The following is a 27537-nucleotide window of genomic DNA, read 5'->3' on the forward strand; positions in this document are numbered from 1 at the left end:
AATCTGGTATTCTACCCATATTACAGGGACCAAAAACTTGAATTCATGCCGATTGTGGATTCCTGAATTATTTTTAATTTGAGTGAGCAAGTAGCCTAAGGTCGTCTTGGCACATTTTGTCCACCAGGGAGTGTAGACATGTTTATGCCAGAGAGCCAACAGGTGGCCAACACCTCCCTCCGTCTCACTACGACATTAAACTACTGTATGGGACCACTCTGGACAGTTATTGTCTTTTGGACTAGGCTACTTGAGTGGCACAATTTTAGATTATGTTTTTTCACTCTCAAAATGTAGCCTATATTTCCTCCCTTAATTTGCTCTTGTAACAACAATCCGTCCAGGCAAGGCGCTGATTGCATGAGCTGATGGGAGTTATTTGGGACTTAACTGGGAGTTAATTAACCGATAATTAGGCGCACTTTTGTTCTGCGCCGTCTTGCAGAGCCTTGTATTGACTTTTACTAAAGATGCAGTCAGCGCCTGTACCCTAATTGCACGAATATACACGCAGTCATAATCCGAGGCTTTTTAGCATTTTCCTATTTAAATACATTCTAAAGCAGTGCAGTGAGGATGAACACATGTCAGTGCACACAACTCTGTTCAGCGGTGTATTTATCAAACCTACTGGCGCCACACGGGAACGTCCAGCAGTGTGTCCAGCTCCGTTAAACGTTTCGGGGAAGGGCAGTTCAGCCCCCTCAGTCCTCCCATTGGCTCCATCTGCAGTAACGTCTGCTTCATGTCTTCTCGGGTTGGCGACGACAAAGTTTGTGCCAGCACGAGAAACGTGGCCACAAAACAAACTATCTGCACGAGACGGTCCTGCCCTTAGCGAACTATATTTGTTAGCCCGACTATTAGCAAAGTCGAAGAAAGGAAGAGTTTAAAAGTAGCGTTGTGAAAAAGGGACAAAGTGACGAGCAGAGAAACCAACTCCAGGACTTCTGGAAACTCTAACGCCACTCCTCTCTTGGACCGTGCAGTCAGCATGGTATGTCCACAACACATACATGTTATTATTACACTTAATGAACGTGACTGAATGAGCTATAATATTTAAAGTCCGTGTGCTCTTATTGTTTGCTTCAGTCTTTTGATCAACTGACTTTCTCTTTTTTTTTTCGTGGTAAATTTACTGTTACTAACTCCTTTGTTACTTAACCAGTCATGAATAGGCTTTAAGGCTGCGGGTTGGCTCACTTTAGATAATCTCTGCTATGCAGCTGATCTTCTGTACATTAGTTCACAATAATGCCCATGCTGCTATATTCTGCCAAAAATATCTTTCGAAATCTTAAACAACTGTCAAAGCTATACCTTTTTTAAATGTAATACCAGGAGCTTTTTTTTAGGTCTGTGTTTTACATTTATTTGAGTCCCTTCACTCTGTGGCTCTAACTACAACATTGATAACAATCCTACACGTTGATCTGATGTGGATGTAAACAACCTCAAATTAGAGCTTAAAGGCAGCACTTTATCCTCATAATCATTGTTTCATTTTGACTCAAATGTGACATTAGTGTTGTGCACAAACCGACACACTGCACTGTAGTCAGTATGGAACCCAAAATATAATTTAATGGCTCACATATACAGATTATCATGGGATCCATTTGCAATAATCTCCTGTAGAGAGGGAAATTGGTGAGTGGTTTCATGATTGACAGCTACTCAGATTGTGCAATGGTCTGTGTGTGTGTGTTGGGGCAAGCGTATTGTATATGTATTTGCTAATGTATACCTGTGGAGTGTGTTGGCACTTTTCCATTATATCAATGCATACTGGGGTAGATTCAAGACTTAAACCATGTTGGGGCAAGTAAAGAAAGTGACTAAATATATTTAGTTGTGACGAACATCTCAGTACTTGTGGATTACAGCTGACAATATAGCTCCCATTCTGCAGCTCCTTGGTGCAGTTGTGCCCAGCATTTCATAGTCGAATGCCTTAGTATTCTGCAGCTTCAAATCCTTTGTATGTAATCCAAAAGATTATTTTCCTATTGTGATTGCAGACGTCAGGACGGCAATAGATGTTGTGACTTACTCATTTTAAATCCTGAGACGACGTTCTAAATGTTGACCAGACATCTCTCGTTTCGCTAACTGATATCTGAAAGAAAATTGGAGATGTATGATTAGTGACCTGAAGGCGCGATGAATGTGATTCTTTAATTTAATCTTGAGCCTTACTAGTTCCTGAGTAGTCTAAAGGTCCTGAGTAGGTTACCAAAGATACTTTTACAGAAAAAAAAGGCTCTGGCTCCTCTTCAAACATGATGCTGACATGTAAAATCCAAGTTGTGAAAGGGTCTTTATTCTGGCTGTTTGCAAAAGGTCGGGGTGTCTGCAGACAGAAACACACACGTGTGTCATGCTGTTTAAAGCAGTGGTCCCCAAACTACGGCCCGCGGGCCGGATGCGGCCCGCCTCCACATTTGGTCCGGCCCCCTGAACAATACCAGAGACCCATTATGATTTTTTTTCAGTCTGCACAATTAATCGAATTTTAATTGCGATCACGATTTTGGCTGCCACGATTAAATGAGCATGATCGTCTGCGATATTGACGTTTAAAATACGTGCTCTGCTACATATCAAATCAAACGCTTCCTGAATCAGCCAACCACCAGGGGGCGAACGAGATGAGAGCTGTCATGCGCGCACCCTGTAGAAGTAGAAGAGTAGAAGAAGAAGCAGAGAGACGGGAGCTTGAAGGACGAGTACTTGTGCTTAATTTATTTACACGCCGGCATGTCATGTCTGTCACTACATGGTCGCACGTTTTCAATTCCCCTGCTCTCTGTATCGCGCACGGCGGTGTTCCGCCCCGATCCGCGCGCACGATGCAACAGTCGCTCACCTGCGAGTAGCACCCCCCCCCCCCCCCCCCCCCATAATCGTGCGGCCCTAGGTCAAACGATATGTTCAGTGATGTGGCCCTCACAGGAAGAAGTTTGGGGACCCCTGGTTTAAAGCGTTCATCCATATAATGTGGGAACACATAAAACAAAGTGTTTCACTATTGAACATGTGTGACAATGATTTATTGCCACTTTATGGTTTTATATGCAAGTGTAACTATCCTCTTCCATTTTCTGAATCATGAAACATGTCCAGTATGACTCTTCTTATGCAATTTAGATAGCACTGACTAGATTTGAGGCTACATTTGACTCCAGTGAGCTAACATAGAAATAGAAATCTCTGTACGCTGTAATGCAATTCAATATAATCATGTTTAAATACTTTGTGAAACACTGGGCAGAGGTGTTTTAAATTAACTCAATTGTTGATTTTGAGGTTGTAGTTAGTGGTTTTGTATAAAGAGCTGCATTAAATTGGTCCTCTACTTGTAATGCAGTCCTATACACAATTTACAAAGTAGCACGGTTTCAACAAAATCAGACCTTTCATGGCAGGCTATTAGATTGTATTACGTCTTAACAGTTACCCATTCTAATATCATGGAGTACAGCAATTACTGAGCAATAAAGTTTGCGTTCGGGAGGAATTTAAAGGGCACGTACAGATGCTAAAAGGGTTTTTAACTAAGCTTTACCGAAGAAAGTTGAAGAAATTAATATAATATTTTTTGTGTAAATAATACACACCAATGATTATTAACATTATGAAGACATATTGGGATATATATTAACATGTTTATTCTGTTTTATTGGATACCAGTTATGGTGTAAAATACCGAGGCTTTATTAATTATAACAACTCAGCAAACAATCAGAATATGCTGCACTATTGGAGATGTCATCCAGTCTAACTATATTTACACAAAGTGTTTAAAATAAATCCTAACCCATTTCTATAAATATGAAAAAAAACACAAGGGTGTTTTAGAGATAAAGTAGGTGTGTCTTTGTTCATTTACTATCGCTGTTCAGTGAGGACTGAAGGGTGGTTTCCAACTGTACCCAGAGATAGACCCTCGCTGACCAATAGGCAAAAATGAAGAACCACTGTGTGTGTGCTCTGGGGGGAGGGGGGGGGGGAGCTGTGGGGCAATAAGAACAAAAAAAAAAATTTAGTAGTTCTTTCCCTAAAGGCTGTATGCAAGTCACAGAACTGAAGAAGCAGCGTGGCGTTTTCATCTCCACGGTTTTTGAAGATGTGTTAAAAGTTTTTAAAAAAACTAGAGAGAGTACTCTTTACAGTTTCCGAAAAAGTGCAACTAAACAAAAAAGACCTCAGCCTCTCGCTTTTAAACAAATTACAACTGTGTACACGACAACCTGATACAGGCTTGCTGTGTTGGTCAGGAGCTTTAGGACCAGTTTGAGGGTGCACTGAAATATCCAAACCTGTAAATCTGAGTAAGAGTTGAACTGAATCTGCATTTGTGCAAAAACAAAATATTTTTAAATGTTGTGATTGGGTCGGTTCTCCTTTTTTCAGTCTCTTTTGAAGGACATTTAGTTTTCCTTTGAAAGGAAAGAGCTACACCACTAAGGTTACTCGCACATCTGATAGCCAGACTTTATCAGTTCATAACATACTGTAATACTGAATCAGATCCAGGTGACCTTAGTCAATCACTATTCAAGGTTAGCTAAATCTGGAGAGAACAAGGGCAGCAACTAGCAATTGTTTTCTTCGATTAATGTATAATAGGTTAATCTACAAACTCTTTCAATATTTAAATATGACATCATCAAGTTCACTTCTTGCTATGCCTGATTAAAAGTCCAAAACCCAAAGAAGTGGGAACCAGTGAAAGGTTGGTTTATGTGCTTAATAAATAACATGTAGGATTCCTAGATTATCAAAATTGTAGCAGATACATTTTCCCAATTATTGATTTGTCTATCAATCGACTAATCATTTCAGCTCTAGAGGTATCGCTGGATGCTGTTTGACAGTTTTGGTCTTTGATCAATTTAATTCTCAAAAATGTTGACCAAAAATGCTCATAGCCTTCTTATAACAAGCCTCCTGCCTTCTTACCAACTATATCTACCACATGGTGCACCCATGCTCTTCAGCACCACCCACAGTGTGAACCAATGTAAACGTAACACCTCCCCCTCAATTTTCCCACCCACTCCCAAGTTTACAACACCGAAGACCCAGACATGTGTCTAGTGGCTGCTGCTTTTCCCACTTCCCCTCCTATCTATTTATGTGTGCACACATATTCCTGTCACTCTCCCACACGTTTCTATGTATGTATGTGTGCATGCTTGTTTCTGAAATCACCCGACGTATCTGCCTGTCCATGTGTCCTGACCAGCCACAAACTTTTCTGGGTCATTCACCTCCTGTAATTTTCCATTCTCACCAGCTCATACTTGCAGTGGTGCAGCTACATCATGTTCTAAAGCCAGTTTGGCACACGTTAGGTCATTTTGGATCTTGCTCACTCATATGAGCCAAGTCAGTTGATGAGAGTGTGTAGTTCAAGTGCAGCCTGGTGATCGGATGGTCTTGCATAGAGTTTTCATATTCTTGTTGAACAGTGACACCTGGCATTGGGGTTTTCTGTGCCTTTTTGATCTAATTACCTTTATATTTTGATAATTTTCACATAATAAACCACAGTAGCCAACACATAGAACAATCTTTTCATTGGATACGTTGCCTAAAGATGTACTGTTAGACGGTGTAAACATGCTATAGTCTACGTCCTACAATACAACACATTTTCATTGCTGTTGTTGTCTTTAACATTTTAGTGATCTAATTTTGAATTGTCTGAATTGGTAAATTTACTATGGGGTACACACATTTTTGACAAACGATCTTGGTTAGCGGTAACCTCACTGACAAATACGTTCTATTTCTACTTTTTCACAATAAAAGCGAGTTTTACAAAAAGTATCAAAATCTGTGTTGGTTTCCTTGACAATGTTGTGGTTTAGGTTTTGTTTTATAAACTGCACAGTGTACAGACAGGATCTCATAGTCTCTCTGTATTTTTCCCAACATGGAGCATATCATCCTTGCTTATTTATGAAATTGGAGTTCCGCATGAGTTGCAGCACATGTATCTTACAATTGTGTTTTCAAATGGCAGGTCAAGGTTGGAGACATGCTCTAGTTCCTCTGGACTCTCAGTGTTCTTTAGTCATTGCCCCTAACACTGTACACCTATATAGCATATTCTTATATTATTTGTTGTTATATGACTGGTGAATGATAAGTGGGACTAGTGGGTATCTGCAGACATAGTGAAGGCACTTAAACACATTCAGTGTTACATGGGGTGCTGAACTTTACATTATTTTAGTTTGCAAGGGTCTCATTCATTTTCTTGGCATAAAATGTATTTGGACTGTCTCATGTCAATAAGCTAATAACTCTCTATCAACGAATCATCAGTGAAGTTTATCATTCTTCTTTGTTCATGTTAAGACGGAGAAACCTCCTCTGGACAGCAACGAGAGTGGAGCCTGGTTGAGTGAGGCTCAGTCTGAAACTCAGCTTACAACTGGACAAGATTCAGACGGAGTTGAGACATGCGATGCCGACCGACCAGCATGGGACTCTAAGCTCCAGTATGTGTTGGCACAGGTGGGGTTCAGTGTGGGCCTGGGGAATGTGTGGAGGTTCCCATACCTTTGCCACCAAAATGGAGGAGGTGAGTGTCTTTAAAGATTTCTTTTTTACATTTCAGCTCTGTACTTTTGACTGACTCGTCACAGTAGCTCTCTTGAATCTAGTAGCTGACAATTCTTTTTTACACACATGGATATTTTGACGCATAAGACCAAATGACACATTGTTAAAAATACAGAAATGCCTTCATGTTTTGAAATCTTCTTTGCCTCTTTCTAGGGGCCTTCATGCTGCTGTATTTTTTTCTTTTAATATTTGTGGGAGTTCCACTGTTTTTCATGGAGTTGGCAGCTGGCCAAAGCATTCGCCAAGGCAGTATTGGTGTTTGGAAGCACATTTCCCCGAAGCTGGCAGGGATCGGTTACTCAAGCTGCATTGTGAGAGTTGATTTCTTTTTGTTGTTTTGTTCTGGGTTTGGGATTGTACTCTTCATGTATGAATGATAAGTTAAGTTTTGGTTTATTTGTTAGTGGGGGCAAATAAAAGCCAAAATGGGGAGGCAATAATACCTCTATTATATATATTCTATATTCTCTATCCTGTATTATATTGTATGTATTTTTACAAACACATTTGCAACGTCATTACTCAAAGCTCATAGTATCTCGGCCATCATCAATATTTTAGATATGAGCCCCAGAATGAAAAGATTCATAGGCATGAATGTCTTCCTCCACTGGTCTCAGCAGTACTACCTCATATATCACCTTTCGAACTTTATTTTTATTACCAGCCACGCTGTATGTATACTTAAGAAAGGACGCTGATGACATCATGCCATGCTGTAATGTGAGACAAGCAGTGCGCTGTGTTGCTGGCAGTTTCTTGCGTAACACTTTTCCCTACAGACGTAACGTGGCAAACACAGAGTCGGCAAGAACTTTCTGGGCACACACAGCACACAGAAGTACACTTGTATGCTTGGACACCGATGTTTTTTGGGCTGTTTTTCTTTAAACTTGTTTCTTTTACAAAAAGCCACATTTCACTTTTAGTCCCTGTCAGTGTCACAATTCATTACTGCTAGGCTTTAAACACAAGTGTCAACTGTTTAATTAGCACTTTTGGGTGACACGTGCATTAAATTAGAAGAAAATCCTGTCTTAGGTGCTTTTATGTTTGCTGTTCTCCACTTGACCTTGAAATAACTTTTCACACTGCACACTATAGAGGTCAGCACATACTGTATCCGATATCGTAAAGGCCTTGCTTTGTCAATATTAATATTTCATTGAGTAAATCCTTCATGAACCCTTTCTTCTCCTCTAGGTCTGTTTTTACGTGGCTCTTTACTACAATGTTATTATTGCATGGAGCCTGTTCTACTTGGGTAATTCTTTTCAGTATCCTCTGCCATGGGAGCACTGTCCAATTGATGTAACCACCAATGACACAGGTACTGACATAACTGAGATGTTAATCAAAATGAGGCGTCATGTACTGTAGATGCCAGTAAGGTCTAGAATGTTGTCTGTTCTCAATCAACAGTGAAAGAATGTGCAGGTTCTTCCGCAACGTCATATTTCTGGTTTCGGAATGCTCTTAACATCACAAATTCCATCGAAGAATCGGGAGAGTTCAACCCCATCATGACAGGCTGTTTATTGGCGGCCTGGGCAATTGTCTCCTTGGCTATGATCAAGGGCATCAAGTCTTCTGCAAAGGTAAGTTAAACGTTCTTCTCCTTACCACCCAGTTCCAAGGGATATCAACAACCAACACCTACACACGTTATGCTTGTATCTTTGTGAAAGGAGTAAGGCAATATTGCTCTGGCACAGAAATCATCTTCCATTTCTTTTCCCAAATCTTAGGTGATGTACTTTTCCTCAGTCTTCCCCTATGTGGTGCTCTTTATTTTCCTCATCAGAGGGTTGATGTTGGACGGTGCGATGGAAGGAATCACATTTATGTTTTATCCTAAAGTAAGCACTTCACCTCGTGTTTGGTTATAATCATGTGTTGATTATAATTTGTATCTAATTTATGGCAAATGACAAATGTTTTAAGTAGATGTTTTAATTTAATATTTTAATTAACTTAATAAGACTTTGTTTTGTGATCATTTTTAGCTTGAAATCTGGGGAAATGTGCAGGTATGGCGCCAGGCAGCTACACAAGTGTTTTTTGCCCTTGGACTTGGCTATGGCTCTGTTATCGCTTATTCCTCCTACAATCCAGTCCACAACAACTGCCACAGGGACGCGCTGATGGTCTCCGGCATCAACTTCATGACGTCTGTGCTGGCTTCGCTGGTGGTTTTTGTTGTCCTGGGTTTCCGTGCCAAGAACATTGCACTACGCTGCGTGGCTGAGTACGGATGTTAGTGTGTGCATGAATGTTTATTAATGTGCACTCATTACCATCTACCACAATATTTCTAATGCTGCTGAAATAACAAATAAGCCAAAATGTTTAGTTTGTATAGTATTCTCAAAGACCAAACCATATAATAAAGTGTAGTTGTTTTGCCTAAGGCGCAGAAAAAAATGTCCTTTTGCTTTAAAATAGGTATCCAATTCAGGCACATTTACAGTGGATTGTTAAATGTAGGAAATGATTACTCAGCTGGTTGAAAATACTATTGAAGACTTTCATGCATTGCCCTTTGAAGATTGATATATTTCTACAGCATCTGTCCCAAAAGTGGAACGTCATGCATTATTTCCTGGTAATTTAGCATATTCATGATAAATATTCAAGATTAACCGTAACATGGGAGCCAGTGACTTTTCTCAGCTGATATTGCCTGACTTATATTTTGTCCTTTTACTCTAACCTCTTCCAGAAATCTTGGTCTTCTAAGCCTGATGTCGTCCTATGAATCTAACCAGCACTTGGTTGGCCTTGGTTGGCCTTGGATCAACATGACAGATCCAAGCTCTGTGTCTTTAGCTGAATACAGAGAGTGGTACAGTCACTACAGCTCAACGATGGGTCCTAACATCACTGACTGCAGCCTGGAAGAGGAGATGAATAAGGTATACCTGAGATAAACACGTGTCATGCTTCACAAAACCAGATAATACCTTCAAGAGAATTTCTAAGAGGGATAAAACTATCTCAGAAAACAATTAAACAAGCAGGAATCAAAGCATTAAGTTAAAATAGTTAGCGAAGACAACTTAAAAAAAATGTGGGATTTAAACTGAGGTGAACGTTTAAATAGTAATAGTAAGAAGGTGTGGTACTGAGGTTCCCAGGACTCCTGAAAAATCTGTGAAGTATTGAAGATTATCCAGCTGGCAAGAGGAAGAAAACATGGGACACAGTATCTAGTCGGTCTCCTGGCGAGATGGAAACAAGCTGTGATAGAGGAGTGAAAGGAGAAACTAAAGAAACAAGCTGGGGTACTAAAAGTTATCTTATCTAATAGTGTTTATTTTACGAAAAAAGATCACTCACCCCCTACTGCAGACTACTACAGCAGTGCTTCTGGTGTGGTGCTATCGGATTATAACTACAAATAGGGGTCCAAATACTGACTTATAAGATTGGGTAATGTACTTGCTAAGGGATTCTGCTGGAAATACCAATCCCAACTCACATATTTAGTTTTCCCTTGGATGTGCATGGAATCACAATAAGTGTTTGTACTCTTCGGTCAACATTTAAAAAAATCCTGTTCAGACTTATTCCCTCTACCTTTTTATATCTTCCCTTTGTATGCGTGCAGGGGGTTGAAGGGACAGGCCTGGCATTCATAGCATTCACTGAGGTGATGGCCCGTTTTCCTGCCAGCCCCTTCTGGTCCACACTGTTTTTCCTAATGCTGCTCAACCTGGGCCTCAGCACCATGTTTGGGACCATGCAGGGAATCCTCACACCTCTCATGGACAATTTTAGCCTCTTGGGCCGCCACCGGACCCTACTCACTGGTAATGCACACAAAATTCTGCCTCAGGCAGGATATTTTGGTTTCTGACTATGTATAGGCCTGCCACACATTTTTTTCTTTTAAGAATTCAGACATCTATTGCCTCTAAAGACTACAATTGTCTGTATGCAGTAATAAGGTCCAACTAACACTGTCTGCCTTCCTTTTTGTTTTTTAGTGTCCAGCTGTGCTTTGGGGTTCATAATAGGACTGTTGTTCACTCAACGCTCAGGCAACTATTTTGTGGCTATGTTTGACGACTACTCTGCAACTCTACCGTTAGTCATTGTTGTAATCTTTGAAACCATTAGTGTCGCGTGGATTTATGGAACAGATCGGTAAGAAACCACTAACTTTAACTGTTCAATTATTTCTGTTCAGTTTTCTCGTCTTTTATTCCTTATTTTGAAAATCACCTGTAAATGTTCTCTGTCGCTGCAGCTTCCTGGATGACATTGAAGTCATGCTAAAATGGCGCCCTCCAGTGGTGTACAAATATCTTTGGAAATATGTTTGTTTGCTGGCGATGGTTGGTCTTCTGGCTGCAAGTTTGTTGCGTATGGTCTTCAAAAGGCCCACATACACCGCCTGGAATCAAACCACAGTAAGATACCGGCCGACAGCTTTTTGTCCTACACACAAAACAATTTAATACACAAAATCCTCTGTTATAGTTTACAATATATGTGACATACTCACCAAGATTTGTATATTTGTTCTTCCAACTGCACTCGATAACTGCAAAAACAAATGCTGATTTTTTTTTTTTTTATGCTGTTGAAGCAACTTAATATGTATTAATTGTATTTACAATGTGTTTTGACGTTGTGATTATTTTGTTATTTCGATTTACATCTTCGCATAAACGTTTTCATATTCATATATATTGACATTCTAATAGCTGCTAAAAGACATTCTTTCCTAGCAGAATAATTTAATCTTACTGTGCAATTTCTTTATCGTCATAACAAAATAATTTATACTGTGTTTTTGACGGTTAACTCTTGAGCAGTATTGTGCCTGCCCATGTTTCTCTCTCTGACATCCTTTGTCTTTCCCTCTCTTCAGGGCTCTGAGATGACTCTTGAGTACCCTGGTTGGGCTCTTGGTATGATTGTCATGCTGATAATCTTTGCCAGCTTGCCTGTGCCTATTGGCTACATCTATTCCACATTGAAAAATCCCAAGGCCTGTAACACTCACTCCGAGGAGGGAGGCGGCCAAAAGATGCACCGTGAGTTGTACACCAAGTGCAGCTCCACTGAGCAGCTGGATTCCCATCACGGAGTCCCCACCGAGGAAGACGAGGCTCATCCCAGGATTGCCTTCCTGCCGCTGGGCAACGAACACTACCGGCTCCTGTCGCAGCAGGAGGAGGAAGATGATGATGAACAAGATACAGGGGTTTGAGCATGGCTGTGGGAGGAAGACATGTTTACATGTTGAACTCCAGAGTGCATGAGTAAGACCCTGCAAGAGAGATTGCAAAGTGAAGGGAGGTCAGTAATAAAGAGAATTATTTTTAATCTGCACAAGAGTCGTGGGTTTGCACCAATTTATCATATATCAGTCAAATCAAAAGCTTTTTAGATTCTGTAGTTATGAAAATACAAGTCCTCCCTTCATTCATTGTCTGAACCACTCACAATGTTCAGACAATAAAAACACTGGCAGATACATCAAAAAGGAATAAGCTGCTATATTTGATGAAACAAAGAATTTATGGAAGGTTTTAGAGTTGGAAAGTGACACGCTGTTTTCTTTTGTTTCTACCAGCCTTGTTTCATTCATTGGCCGGTGAATTGAGGAAGACAGCAACGAAAAAATTGACTTCATGAGTATTTTTAGCTAAATGCCAAGGATGAATTTGCATGAAAACATTCTACCTTGAGCGGCTGAGTTGTGTGTGTGTGTGTGTGTGTGTGTGTGTGTGTGTGTGTGTGTGTGTGTGTGTGTGTGTGTGTGTGTGTGTGTGTGTGTGTGTGTGTGTGTGTGTGTGTGTGTGTGTGTGTGTGTGTGTGTGTGATTGTGTATTTGAATATTTACATTTATTTCTGTTGTAAATCAGTGTGTGAAATTTAATATGTCAGTAAAATAACTTTATTTTACATTATATTTGTATCATTTTACCTCATAAGACCACAGCAATGTTTTTAAATGTCACAATGTGCTCAGTGTAGCAGAATTGTACTGTAGATGAGGACTTTAAATAAACCTCTAGATGGCAGCAACCTGACTGGATGGGGATTTCTTTTTTCTTTTTGTGATTTATACATCACCAGTGAATCGTTTATTTTTATTTTTACACCTTCTAAAAGTCAAATATAATATTGATTAGAACATTGACATTTGATTTTTTTTAATGTTTATTTCGGTTAAGAAAGAGTGAATGAAACATTTTGTGTTTTTTTTCTCATTTTTCATGAAGCTGAAGCCCCTAATAGAAGTTAAGTTTAAAATGTTTGACTGTGGCGTAAGGGCTCAGCAAACTGAAGAATAGTAAAGTTAGTGGCAATTTAACTTTTCGCAATTTATGATATTTTTCCTGGACAATGCAGATCACATTTGGCTTCAAATCACACGCATATGCCTTTTACAGTATGTGGGATTGAACATCATAAATCAACATTATGTGGCGGCCAGTACCTGTGCAATTCAAATTCTTTAAACATCAATGTTGTTATGCAGATAGATTTCATACATGTAATTTGCTACATACTAAAATCTCAGCTTTAAATCAATTAAATCTTTTGTGTATTCAGTTCTTTAAAAATTGTGTTATTAAAATGAACGACATTATAGTCTGTGATCTGCCCTTTTATATAGTTCTATCAGTGCGATTGTATGGGTTGGTTTGTAATCATCAAATCTCAGTTACAGAGAGATAAAAAAAAAAGAAGCGTCTTCCCCATCACACACAAGGTATGCGCTAATAGTTTATTCCACTTTCCAATACACCTTTCTGTGGGCCGTTTGAAAGTGAATTGGAGGCTTGTGCGTGTAACGGAGGGATGAGAGGGGGAGGGAGGGATAGAGAGAGAGAGAGGACTTTGCGCTTTCCGGCAGGACAGGAGGGCGCGCGGGACATCAGCAAACCAGCCGGGTGAAGAAGCTGCAAGTATGAATATCCGACCAGACAGGATTAAGGCGGTCGCGGGCAAAACTCTGGGGAAAATTAACAGGTACTCACCTATTTCAAATATTGACTCCACCTCTGACTTCTCCCCATTTTCACGCGTTTGGTGATCTTGTTCTGCGGGACACAGCAGTTCATCATGCTGCGGGTTCCCATCCTCTCTCTTCCAAACAGTAACTCGAGAAAAAGTTTGTTAGAAATTGATTCCAATGGAAACAGAGGTGACTGTTGGGTTTAAGCGACAAACATAATGTCGGTATAGTGGCAAAAGCCCAGCTGTGAGCAGCGCAAATTGATTTGATTGACCAAGTGGGTGAAATATTGTGTCAATGATAGAAAAATGTTTAGCTGTCTTTTCATAAATAGTTCATTTTTATTTGCAGGAAGAAATTAGGGCAATATCCACCAAATAAAAAAAAGAAGTCAATTGTGGGGATGTCATCGGGATAAAAGTGTGTATTGAAAGTGCACGCGATGAACTCGGCATCTGTGTGTGTGTTTGGGACAAGATGTTTTCTCGTTGTGGCTGGATGCTTTGTTGCACACATTTCCTCTGAAATCATGAATGTTGCTGTTGTCTCTGGAACTAATTGCTTTCCTGCAGCCTCTCATGTGTGTTTGCTAAAGTCAGATTTGGCCCAACTCAAAATGGATTAAGTATATTTGAGACGAGTGTGTAACTGGGGTTACATAATGTTTCCGTGCGTTTTCTGAATGAGATGGTTGATCAGATGGGACCAAAGTCATCTATATCTATCTATTCATCTGTTCATCCATTCATCAAACACATTTTATTTAACTGAATTTTGTATTACAAAGCCAATGCTGTTTAAAATTGGCTGATCAAACAAGAGAAATCCATATGAATCATTATAGTAATGCAAAGCCGAAACGATTAGCAGGCTAATTGATGAGTCGGTCAACAGAAACGTAATTGGCAACTATTTTGTTAATCGGTTAATCTTTCAGTATTTTTTTAAGCAAATATGACAAACATATTTCTAGCTTTTCACTACTTCAAACAGTTTTCCTTCTGCTTATGGGAGAAAATGGAATATCTTTGGGTTGTGGACTGGATTTGGCAATTTGAAGATTTGATGACTTAGCCCCAAAGTAATACAATTGAATCTACAGCTGTGCCATCTAAATGCATGGCCTTCACACAGTAGCTTTTTAAGATGGTTAATGAAGAAACTGATCTTGATTAGTTCATGTCTGTGACAGTGTAATCCTCAAAGAAAAGATCAACATATATAACAAACTCTTGTTTAGAAACGTGTTACGAGTGATGGATATATGTTAATAAATTGCATATCAATACAAATGTTGCAACACAGATTGGTGTTCTGACAATAATTCAGTAAAAAGAGAGAGATTAAAGACACTCATGCAATAACCATTGCTTTAAGCTTTCACTCTCAGGATTTGAGGTAGCAACCAAACGTATAAATCCCGTCCTGAAATAGCCTGTTTTTCAGTCCAGCTGTCGAGCCACGTAAATCCCTAAACTCTCCCCTCCCACCCACTCCATCCAAGCCCATGTCACTTCCTCCAGCCGCTCCCTCCTCCATCCTCCATCCTCCATCCTCCATCCTCCATCCATCCATTGAGCCGTTGAGACACCAGCACAGATAACTTTCAGCCTATCGGATCTCCCAGATTAACGGACATGCAAATCTCAGGCATTTTCTGATTTACTGTTTGTGAGCCATGCGTTTGCACGGCCACAGCTGATGCTATGAGAGATGTCATGTATAAGATTGGATCCAGATTGGTTTTAGTGGGTGTTTCCTCAGCTTAGCCAGTTAACTCTGGTTTTATGTGTCACCACAGGCAATGGTTTCAAAAGAAAAAGTGAATATTTTGTTCAAATTTATGTGGAAGATGCATGATTTAAGGCATCCATCTGTGTGTATGTTTATAAATGTGTGTGTGTGTGTGTGTGTCTGTGTGTGTGTGTGTGTGTGTGTGTGTGTGTGTGTGTGCGTGTGTGTATGTGTGCAATCTCACCACCTCACAGACAAAATCCCTCCTGATGAAAGCAGCCAGGAGTTCATCTATTATTTAAACATTTTCTCCATCAGAATGCATCTCCTGTTTCTATATTAAACTCCACTAGGTAAGCATAAACGTCATCACTGTAAGGTCAAGTGCACACTACATTTCTACTCTTACAATTCCCTCTTTCAATAATGTTAAATTATGGCCTATAATATCATTTATTGAATCACGCTACTACAACCATCTTCTCATCATCATTTTTGTTAAAGTTTCTAATAATATCCCATTTTAGGTCTCATTAAAATGACATATATATAAGGTCATTGAAAGACTTTTAAATGAATCAGGTGTTTGTTGCATCTGCAGGGTTGCATGCCACACAAGGATAGCTTGTGTTTCAGTAGACGCAAGGAAATATCCATTTTTAATCAATTTGACTTGCAGTGGAGTGCTGCATTTTCCGTTTCTTACACTGTGGTCTAAAAAGTGGTATAAATTAAATATTCAACAAATGATGACGTCAACCTATGCCTAACCATACAGGCTTTGGCAAACTGCAAATGTTTGGGCATCATTTTAATTATAGCATTTTTATCAATTTAGGAGTTATTGTCAATTATTGTATTATATATTACACTATGTTGTTAACATGAATATTTTAGAGCGGTTTACTGATGATTCAATGGTTTGTATCACAGGTTTGGAATCTTCTGAAATGTAATATTACAGTTAAATTGTCGCTTTTTCACAATACACTAGCTAGTCCAATAGACAGAGGTAAATAATTTTATTATGAAAGAAAAAAAAGCCAAGTTAATGCAAAGTCAAATCCATTTCAATACCTGTCATCAGTTCAGGGAATTTAACACTAATCAGTGTAATCATTGTGATTATGACAATGGAAGTGATAATGTTACAGCTGTTGGACTGGTTGTTATTGTGGTTGAGGCAGAAAAACATCACTCACTGAATCCTGAGCAGTTTAGAGACTTGAAGATTGAAAATCATGCTTTTGAAATGCTTCTGCTTGTGTTCTCTTTCTTGATCTTTTAACTTTCTGTCTGCCTGCAAGTGTGTCACTCCTGTTATTGGCAGCGATGCTGTGTGTATCCATGATGTCAGTAAGGATTCATTATATTTACGCTGCCTCCATGCCTTGTTGGGTTGAGTTAAAAAACAACAGACTGGAAGGTAAAGAAACAGCATAAGAGAAGAGGTTTTTATTAATCTTATGACTGAGCTCAGATCATCGTTAGGTAAAGGTAGTGAGAAGCTGTATGCGTGTGTGTGTGTGTGTGTGTATGTGTGTGTGTGTGTGTGTGTGTGTGTGTGTGTGTGTGCAGGTGCACTCATACAGTGATTGAGTTATACTATGTGACCAATTAGATAATACGTCTATGAAGGTCACATGTGTGGGTTTTTGAATGATGTGTGTCTTTGTCTAGATAGTTGTCTGTGTGTGCGTGTCGTGTGTGTGTGTGTGTGTGTGTGTGTGTGCGTGCGTGCGTGCATGCATGCGTAGATGCGTGTGTGCGTGTGTGAGAGAGAGTGTGTGTCCACAGGAGAGTGAAAAAAAAAGTGGTGTGACAGGATGGGGAGGAGGGTGTCTCCCTGGGTGACACAGTCCCACCGAGACCCAATCTGTTCACTTCAGGGAGAGCGAGAGGCTCGTGGAGGAAGTGTGGAAGGGGGAGTCACCACCATTGAAACAACAAAATTGCTGCAATTTTAATATTTAAAAATTCCTCAAACTAGAGTCCATACTTTAAACACCTGACCTACAATTAAAGGGTGAATAAGGCGGAAATCGTTTTTTGGCGAAATGAGGAAAGAAAAGCATGGTTTACATACAGCACAATGGAGGATCAATTTAGTACATGGATGTGGAAAATAATGACCAGGCGTTATATAATAGTTTTACTGTCTCCCTCTCTCTCGCTCTCTCTCTCTCTCTCTCTCTCTCTCTCTCTCTCTCTCTCTCTCTCTATCCTCTTATCAGAGGATTACACAGAACGCTCTGTGAATTGCTGAATTTAATATACAGGGTAACAAAAGTCTCAGGTCACCAACCAGCACGTGAGACTCACGGTGTTATTTGATCAAAACTGATATATTATTGCAAAATCATAAATTAGGCAAATTTACGGTTATTTTTTCACAATTTAACAGCAAATACATTTAAAAGATACATTTAATAGAGATATCCTCCAGATAGCTCGTCACTCCATATGAAAAGAAGTATGATGGTCTATCACGTTGACTGTAAATAGAAATAGTATTTAAGGAGTTTCACATTATATATGATTAAATATTCCACTGTTGATGGGAACATTTTTACTAAAATTAAATGAGTAAACTAAATATCTTTTGATTTTGGACTGTTAATTGAATGAAATAAGATGCATAAATACATTAACTTTGGCTGTGGGAATGTATAACATGCATTTTTTACTAATGTTCTGATGTTTTTATAAACAAAACTATTTACCTATTATTATTTATGTTAATTGAATCAAAGCGTTCAAACCCAATGTACTTCTTACACTAAATTGATTGACTTTTTCAGGTTGACTTTGTAAATTTCATTTCATTTTTTTTTTACATTGTAGGTTGAACTTTGCTGCTTGTGCTCAGGTGAAAAGCACACATATGAGCTCAGTTTGAGGTGTTACAGAGTCTCCGCTGAGCCTGTTACTATTGTAATTATGATTTTTCAGAGAGCCTGAGGTCACGGGACTCCAGCCTGCTCATGCTCTCTCGCTCATTAATTGTTGCCAGCTGAGACCAATCAGGTCCTTGCCATGCTAACAAGAAACGCTAAATCAGCTGATGTCAAGCTCACAGTATGGTGAGCCGCACACGAAGGCAAATGTCTTTACTCTAGGTGTTTCACCTCTACTTGCTCAGAGACGCAGCAAATGCTGACCTGTGTTAACATCTTTGTCTGTAAAGTACCAGTGAACACACTGCAACATTGGAAAGGGGAGACCTTCAGCTAGTCAGCTATTTTGAGACCTTTCCACACACACACACACACACACACACACACACACACACACACACACACACACGTACTAGAGCGAGATTGCCCTTTAGTGGGAAGCATCTGTAATCAACGGTAATTTTTGCTGTGGGCTAGCCTCGTTAGCAGGTAGCGTATGTGAAGGTGTCAGGCTACAATCTGTCGTGAGGTTTAATGAGGATGCTCCCGCAGCCTTCACTAACTCTAAAGTAGGATACTGAGCTCCACTCAGGGTGTGAGTCAGCACGTTTGTTTAGTACAGAGGACAGCAGTGTGTGAAGCCAACTGATTCAACAGAAAAAAGTGCACACCTTCCTTTTTGTCACACCAGCTTTTTGATCAACTTTTTGCTTTGATTTATAGAATTTGTAACGACTTCATCTCTCTGTTTCTTGTGTTTAATGCACTGTGAAGAATAAATGGCATGTGTCTGCTTTGCTGTGGCTAAAACAATAATAAACAGAGGCTTATAACAGTCAGTTCGCTCAGACCACTCAGTGAATTTGGTAATTCTCAGAGAAATATATAATATATATACCTTCACAGAAAATGTTACGTGTTTGTAACAGATAGGGCAAAAGAATGGACCTTTGAGGAACCATTAAATGTTTGACTTGAAACATAAAATAACGGCATGTAAGTGAAAGCAATCTGATTTACAAAATGACAAAAGAAACTGAATCAAAGGTCGGAATGAACTCAGCCATGTGTTATAATGGAGGGAGAAGCATGCCGATCTACGGCCAGCGACATTCTGTCCTTCCATATTCATTTCCGGAAGTAAATCATTTTCGTAATCCTAATCTGAATGTAGTGACGGATTAAGAGAGAGAGAGGGAGAGAGAGAGAGAGAGAGAGAGAGAGAGAGGATGCATCACCATCTCTAATCTCTTACAAATTCCAAAATGTTCCTTTACAAATTATTACTTTTTTATTTTCCTTTGTGTTTTACTTTACAACCAGAATATCTCATGATGATCCCGTATTCATTTATAAATCATTATACTGGCATATCTTTTATTGTTTGTCTGTTTATTGGCAGATTGCATAGATGTATAAAGAGATTATGCAGAGGGGGATGGAGTGAAATCCACAAGCATAACTGAGAAATATGTGCAGGGCTGTATGTGCAGAGAGGCTAACAGATAGATAGATAGTGACAGATCATGGTGTAAAAGCTAGAGTGAATTATTCATCTCAGCCAAAAACACGTCAATAATTTAGCAGTAGTGCAGAGTCTGACTTGTCTTGTGTGAGTGTGCGTGAATAAGTTATCTTGGAGTTCCGCTGTGCTGAGAGGCTGACAGAGATGAATTGTCTTGATCATTTGCTTGAAACACAAAGCCGCCTTCAACGCAGTAAACACTTGTCTTGGGAATTTATTAAAGCTCAATTTGAAACAATTTGAAACCATCCTCGTCACATGGAGCAAATCCTTGTAGTTATTATTTCAGTTTCTGTGCAAAATTCTCCAGCTCACTGACTAACTGGATCAGCCCGTTGGAAAGTAGACGGTTGACATAAGAGTGCATTTTGCTCTGAAATCACACACACACACACACACACACACACACACACACACACTCAGGTTAAGACTTACAGCATATACACGTGAAAGTGTGGCACTGTGTTTGATTTAATCTGAGAAAAATGTAGAAAGTATTTACTTAAGTCCACCTGTGTGTGTGTGTGTGTGTGTGTGTGTGTGTGTGTGTGTGTGTGTGTGTGTGTGTGTGTGTGTGTGTGTGTGTGTGTGTGTGTGTGTTATACCCGTCTTTTGAGGGCTTAAATCTGATTACAAAGTCACATTGTGGGGATTTGCCTTCCTTTTGGGGACATAACGCACATCCCCTTAACGTGAATCATTACAGGGTGAAGACTGTGTTCAAGGTTAGGGTAACGGTTTGGATTAGGCTGGAAGTGGTGAATGTAAGTCAATATAATGTCACCAAAAGTCATGAAAACACAACTGTGTGTGTGTGTGTGTGTGTGTGTGTGTGTGTGTGTGTGTGTGTGTGTGTGTGTGTGTGTGTGTGTGTGTGTGTGTGTGTGTGTGTGTGTGTGTGCGGGTGTGTGTGTGTGTGTGTGTGTGTGACTGTGTGTGCGTGTGTGTGTGTGTGTGTGTGTGTGTGTGTGTGTGTTTAATAAGGGGGGTTGAGAGTATGGAGGTTATGATACACAGATGGCCGCTCTCCTGACTTCTCTGCTTGACTCCTGTGGAAAAATTGTCCCCCACCATTTGACAAAGATGGTCAGCCTAGAATAATGACAAATATTGGTCTCTTCTAAGGCAAACTGATGATTAACAAAAACTATTTAATGGTAAATAAAGAAGTTCCTTGGATGACAAAAAACAGAATGGATGTCTTTTTGGAAATAACACTTCAAATATTGATTACTGTCTACAAAATGTTGCAGTTCAGTGAATTGGCAATCTGAAAGACGTCAGACTCTTTCAGCCCCTTTCATTATCTCTGTTCACCGTCTGAATAACCTCAAAGTATAAACACACAGAGGTAGGCCTCCAGAGAGCTCCTGTTTGAGACCGGACATCTTGAACAGCACCAGTATGGCAGCCGGTCCCAGGTGTCCTGAAGCAGCGGTCACTGGGGGAATGTGCTGTCGGAGCTAACTCGGCTCCTCGGCTGGTGACAGCTGCTTCTGCACACGTGCTGAGTCAGACACGACCCCAACATGGTTGCATGTTGTCTGCATCGAGGTGTAAGAGAGTTAGAGAGAGAGAGACTATGAAAAGTAGGCAAATTCTATAAAATCCCCGCAGTGACAGAAAAGACACACGCAGCCTCAAGATAACACGAAAAAATATAATATCTTCCTCACATTTGTGAAAATATATTGAATTGCTCCTTTCTGAGAACTGCAGAGAGCCATGTGGTAGAAGATGTACATGAAAGATGAAAAGAAGCATTGTCTTCCTCAATGATCTGACACCAGGCCACCATGTTTCTTGTATTTAAAGCTTTTACATAGTAACTGATTTATTTTTAAAGCATTGCCTGAAGCACAAATGTTGCCTTTACTCCCCTTTTGAGCCAATGTTTCCACGTTAGGCAAGTTCTCGTCCCCAAAAGAGATGCGCATCAACGTGTCACCTCACTGTCACGCCTTTGGATCCTCGTTTTTTTTCTAAAGTGCAGAGGCTGGCTTGTATTTTAATGCGCACTGTGTCTTTGTCTCCCTTCAGGCTGATTGAGAAGCGGCAGCCAAATGGAGAAACCATTGAATTATCAGCGGAGGGCCGCCCTGAGCTGGTGGAGGAGAAGGAGCTGCCAATGGTGGACTGTACCTGCTTTGGCCTACCGAGGCGGTACATCATCGCAATCCTGTCTGGCCTGGGATTCTGCATCTCGTTCGGCATCCGGTGCAACCTGGGCGTGGCCATCGTAAGCATGGTGAATGACCACACTGTCTACAAAGGCAACAAGGAAGTACTCGTGGTAAGTGGCAAAATAGAAATCAAAGATTTTGAATTTATTCTATCAGTTTGTCTTTAACAAGGACGTTTGCATTTATGAAGTCACACATGTTCTTCTCTCCAGGCTGCACAGTTCACCTGGGACCCTGAGACAGTGGGAATGATCCACGGCTCCTTCTTCTGGGGCTACATCGTCACACAGATCCCGGGTGGCTTTATATGTCAAAAATTTGCAGCCAATAGGTGAATGTCTTCACATTACAATGTCTTCTGGCATACAGTAAGCACCAGCAAATAACTCCAGTCACATGTAGGACCACGACCATGAAGCTTCATCCTTTCAGTTTGTTTTCATCTGTTACTGTTGAATACTAGATCTGAGGCAGCTTGTTTGTTCTTCTGTGTGTTTAAGAGTGTTTGGCTTTGCCATAGTGGCCACATCCACCCTCAACATGCTGATTCCATCTGCTGCTCGCTGCCATTACAGCTGCGTCATACTGGTTAGGATATGCCAGGGCCTTGTTGAGGTACAGTATGTGCCTGTGTGCACATGTGCTGTGTAAGAGCATTCCTGGATGCATGAGTGTTTTCCTAACTGCATTGTGTCCTTCAGGGTGTATCATACCCAGCCTGCCACGGGATCTGGGCCAAGTGGGCTCCTCCTCTTGAGAGAAGTCGATTAGCCACAACAGCCTTTTGTGGTAAAGTTTCACACCTTTCTGACACATTTCCCCGAAATTCAATATCTCTTCTTGAGATGCAGAAACTTTGGGATGTCCACTAGAGTTAAGTTCTGTGAGTCATGTCATAGTATGGCTTTGTTTTATCATAACACAGGTTTATAAATACTTTGATGAAAGTAATCAAAAAGCTCATTCCATGAAGAAATACACATTTTCAGAAACTGTGCATTTAAATGAGCCGACGGTATTTCTGTATGGTTGTGATGACGTCACAACTATACAATATATAGATCATTTCACAGTTTTAAAGTTCTAAATGTGTGCCAGTTTATTTCCGGTTGCAGTGTATGTGAATGACATCAGCTGACAGGGAGGAAACATAGACCCAAGCTGTTGACTATTAACACCTTTCCAATGAAACACGCTCAAACAAAGAGTTTCAGACAGAGGTTGATTGCAGGTACATTCAGATAGACAGTGTGAGAAAAACAAAGTGAAACCAAACATACAAGTATGAACCTTGAAATGACACGTGACCTTTAAAAGTATTGGACGTGGGAATTTGTATCACCACTGGATAACAATATATATTACACATTTTGAGCACTGAAATTATTATGTGATGATGATGAAAAGTAACAATTTGTTGCTTTCTTATATTTGATGCTTTCTTAGGATCCTATGCAGGGGCGGTGGTGGCAATGCCTTTAGCTGGGATACTGGTGCAATACACTGGGTGGCCTTCAGTGTTCTATGTCTATGGTTAGTATCCTTGTACTCAAATATGTGTTTGCTGACGGCAGTACTATCAGCCAAGCAATAAATCGATACACACACGAGCACTCGTCAGTTCAAATGCAAACGTGTCCAAACCCATCAACTACTGTGTTTCTGTTGCTTACGACCGAGAATGAATGGCAGAGCTTTTGTTAAATCTCATGGATTTATATGTGTCTGCATCAGGTGTTCAAAATCCAAATTTCTCCCCAGCCCACTGCTGATCTTGGAAAACTTAACTTCACAACATTAGCATCAACCTGGAAGGAAGTCTTCTCATTTCCTCCCTCACTCCTTTGCCCTTTAAACTCTCTTGCTCTTTTTCTGCCGTACCCATATCTGTGTCTTCTGCTTCCTCTCCCTTCTTCTTCCAGGCGTCGTTGGGATATTCTGGTATATGTTCTGGATTCTGGTGTCCTATGAGAGTCCCGCAGCCCATCCCACCATCACGCCGGAGGAGAGGAAGTACATTGAAGATGCAATCGGAGAGTCTGCCACGTTTCTTAATCCTCTGCATGTATGGCTCTATATGATGTAACACTGAGAATCTGTTAGACCTGCACACAAACACACTGGATATACACATATACACACTCCATCCCAGTAAATTCACTGGATTCCAGTAATATCTTATTCCTTTGGATGGCAGAAATTTAAAACCCCGTGGAGACACTTCTTCACCTCCATGCCAGTCTACGCCATCATTGTGGCCAACTTCTGCAGGAGCTGGACGTTCTACCTGCTGCTCATCAGCCAGCCGGCCTATTTTGAAGAAGTCTTTGGCTTTGAGATCAGCAAGGTGAGACTATATCGTCGACAAAGACTTTCTTTACAAAAGCTACAGTTAGATTCAAACTAAACTAAACTGAAACACTTCAACTGGAGTTAATTAGAAATTCAGATTTTTTTCCACCTGCGTCCTAATAACCTTGCACTCGTCACCTCAAGCCTTTTAAATGATTTATGTAAAATGTAACTTTATTTGGAAAGCTTTAGGAGCTTTACAGTTGGTGTGTTTCCAAATATCTATCGAGTCGACTAGTGCAACTTTATTATGACATAAAGTCAGAAAAGCCATAATTAAGAAAATAAAAGGTTGAAAAATTCCACAATTCCTCTTTCATTTTATAAGAGGTGTCGAGGAATTGTCAGTAGAGTCCCGGATGAATCTACTACTAACCTGCTTTCTCACACACACAAACGCACTCTCTTCTCACCCCTCTCCTCTTTCAGGTGGGAATGGTGTCAGCTTTGCCCCATCTGGTGATGACTATCATCGTGCCTATTGGGGGCCAGTTGGCAGACTATCTGAGAACCCACAACCTGATGTCCACCACCAACGTCAGGAAGCTCATGAACTGTGGAGGTGAGTGTCAAACAGGAAAGGGTGATATTTGGAGGAGGGTGAAGAGGAATGAAAAGAACGGTGGAAAAGAAGATAAGAGCAGAAACTCAAGGACAAACTGAAACACTGGGTTTGCATAACAGCAACTCAAAGGTAGACATTAAAATGGTATGTTTGCCTTTGTTGTAGTGAAAGCAACATAAAGAAGTTTGTACTTTTTATTTTGATGCTTTGGCAATAATGGTTTTTTTCTGCCCTATTGAATTGAATTGAATTACAAAAAAAGAACCAATGACAGACTTTTACAGTGTTGCATCTGTTTTTCTTCTGCATGAAACACATGTAACATTTCTAGCATAAATATAATGCACTACTATTTAACCGGTGAACATTGCTTGTGGAGGCAGAGTATCAAAATGTGGATAGTTTTCCTCAATCCTCCCTTTTTGCATTAGATGATGATGTGTTTACTTGTTTCAGGTTTTGGGATGGAGGCCACCCTCCTGCTGGTGGTGGGATTCTCTCACTCAAAGGGTGTTGCCATTTCCTTTTTGGTCCTCGCTGTGGGCTTCAGTGGATTTGCTATCTCAGGTAAGAGATGTTATAAACAAGTATGCTGTCTACCGGCCAAGAGGTAGATAATCCTCGTAGAACGTAAAACCAAACAGTGTTTCTTACACTCCGCCAGGCTGTTTCCCAGTGTTTCCATTAATATATACTATTTCTTTCATAATGATGAGTGCTGACTTGGCTTCACAATTATTTAAAGTGCAACAGTAAATCTTTCTCTTTACTCTGTTGTTGGGAGAAATATCACTAGATGGTGTCGTCTTTTCTAACACTAACTGTGAACATTTGCATCACGAACATTGTGTGTTCTGCTTTTGTTATTTCACTCAGGGTTCAATGTCAATCACTTGGATATTGCCCCTCGATATGCCAGCATACTGATGGGCATCTCAAACGGGGTGGGGACGTTATCTGGAATGGTGTGTCCTCTCATAGTGGGAGCCATGACCAAACACAAGGTAAAAAACATTCATTTGTATCGACTTTACAATGTCATATCAAAAAATGACAAACTCACCTGTTTTACACCTTTTTACATCATTTCAGACACGTGATGAGTGGCAGTATGTCTTCCTTATAGCTTCCCTCGTGCATTATGGAGGAGTGATTTTCTATGGTAGGACTTGACTTTGACTATAATGTTTTGTGAGGCATCTTCAGAAGACCTCAGTCTCAATGCTGATCATATTCTTTTCTCACTAGGACTCTTTGCATCAGGAGAAAAGCAGCCATGGGCAGACATAGAAGACACCAGTGAAGAGAAGTGCGGTATTATCGATGAAGATGAACTGGCCAATGAAACAGAGGAAATGTACCGTGGAGGCGGGCAGTACGGGGCCATGAGCAAACCAGTGGTTGGTTCCAATGGAGGACGGACCGGAGAAGGAGGAGGAGGAGGAGGAGGAGGAGGAGGAGGCGGGCCTGGATGGGTGTCGGACTGGGATAAGTCTGAGGAGTATGTGCAGCCACCTGGATACAACTCTTACATGTATGGAGGAGAAGAGGAGAGGGAGCTGACATAGAAGATCGACATGATACAAGTTAAAAGATGGAGAAAAAAAGGAAGATTGTTTGGAAATGGATTGTAAGAGAGTCACTGCTATACTGAATGGACCTGCTGTGTGCTTTTGTACAATATTTACAATTGCACATATCAAAAGTCTGCATCTGATTCATTCTTTTGTGTGTGTGTGTGTGATGGTGTGTGTGTGTGTGTGTGTTTAGGCAGGGGTTAGAGTGATCAATGTACACAAACACACAAACACATACAGTATTCATTAGCAAAAAACTGAACTCATATAACCCAGATTATCCTTCCTGCTCCCGAACTTGTTCTGATTGGTCAGGAGTTCCGTTTCCACGACATCACTGTGTGTGTGTGTGTGTATGTGTGTGTGTGTGTGTGTGTGTGTGTGTGTGTGTGTGTGTGTGTGTGCGCGTGTGTGATTGCGTGCATGTGTGTGTGTGTGATTGCGTGCGAGTGTGTGTGGTTTGTTGCCTGTACAGCAACTCTCTCAAGCCACTGGCATTATGTTATATTTAAAGTTTTATGTGTGAGCCACACATTTTCTTTTTTTGCTGGGAAAGCACCTTTGCAGCCTCAGTTCAGTTTTACTAAATACAAAATGTGATGCCACTACTGTAGTTAGCTCACACTTTCTGGTCTATATTACACTCAAGGCTCTCAGCCTTAATAGAAATCACATTGAGCATGTAATAATAAAACAAAAATCAATACACAAACTAAAAGCTAATGTGTTTTTATGAGCGAGGCCCCTTGTGGACAATCTTGTCAAGACGCTGGTGATGCATATACGTTAATTTCCCTTTGCTTCTGCAACATTATGTTTCCTAAGCAATGCACAATTTAAGTATGCATTCATGTCACGACTACTTTCAAACAATTATCAAAGAGGAAAATGGTCCTTAGGTGTTTACGTGTTTGTATTGGTAGAGTTGTAAAACCTTTGTTCCAAAAGCCTCACCTTTATGTGTGTGTGCATTTGAATGTGCAGAGGTGTGTGTGTGTGTGTGTGTGTGTGTGTGTGTGTGTGTGTGTGTGTGTGTGTGTGTGTGTGTGTGTGTGTGTGTGTGTTTGAGCTGCAAGTGGG

The 27537-nt window shown here is 40.4% G+C and overlaps 2 protein-coding genes across 2 annotated transcripts; both read left to right on the plus strand.

The window, feature by feature from the left end:
* Positions 1-734: 734 nt before the first annotated feature.
* On the plus strand, positions 735-12226 carry slc6a16a (solute carrier family 6 member 16a). The gene is made up of 12 exons (XM_079177146.1): positions 735-997; positions 6376-6601; positions 6799-6956; positions 7849-7975; positions 8068-8243; positions 8394-8504; positions 8652-8893; positions 9368-9560; positions 10256-10457; positions 10635-10794; positions 10898-11060; positions 11525-12226. The coding sequence occupies exons 1-12, from the start codon at positions 995-997 to the stop codon at positions 11864-11866; spliced, it is 2103 nt and encodes a 700-aa protein (XP_079033272.1). The 5' UTR covers positions 735-994; the 3' UTR covers positions 11867-12226.
* A 1350-nt stretch (positions 12227-13576) lies between these two features.
* slc17a7a (solute carrier family 17 member 7a) lies at positions 13577-26448 on the plus strand (the record flags this gene model as incomplete). The annotated part of the gene is made up of 13 exons (XM_079178025.1): positions 13577-13638; positions 21821-22073; positions 22176-22294; positions 22464-22578; positions 22665-22752; positions 23410-23496; positions 23886-24028; positions 24161-24310; positions 24745-24877; positions 25337-25447; positions 25757-25884; positions 25973-26042; positions 26129-26448. 13 exons carry the CDS (start codon positions 13577-13579, stop codon positions 26446-26448), a joined length of 1779 nt encoding a protein of 592 aa, XP_079034151.1.
* Between the last annotated feature and the right edge of the window lie 1089 nt (positions 26449-27537).

Source organism: Pholis gunnellus, assembly GCF_910591455.1.
Source record: "Pholis gunnellus genome assembly, chromosome: 17".
NCBI classification, from domain to species: domain Eukaryota; kingdom Metazoa; phylum Chordata; class Actinopteri; order Perciformes; family Pholidae; genus Pholis; species Pholis gunnellus.

Bases quoted from the DNA above. Each gene is read 5' to 3' on its own strand.
- slc6a16a (XM_079177146.1), top strand. The intron at 10,795-10,897 runs GTAAGAAACCAC...CTGTCGCTGCAG, and splicing joins TGGATTTATGGAACAGATCG to CTTCCTGGATGACATTGAAG. The intron at 11,061-11,524 runs GTAAGATACCGG...CCCTCTCTTCAG, and splicing joins CCGCCTGGAATCAAACCACA to GGCTCTGAGATGACTCTTGA.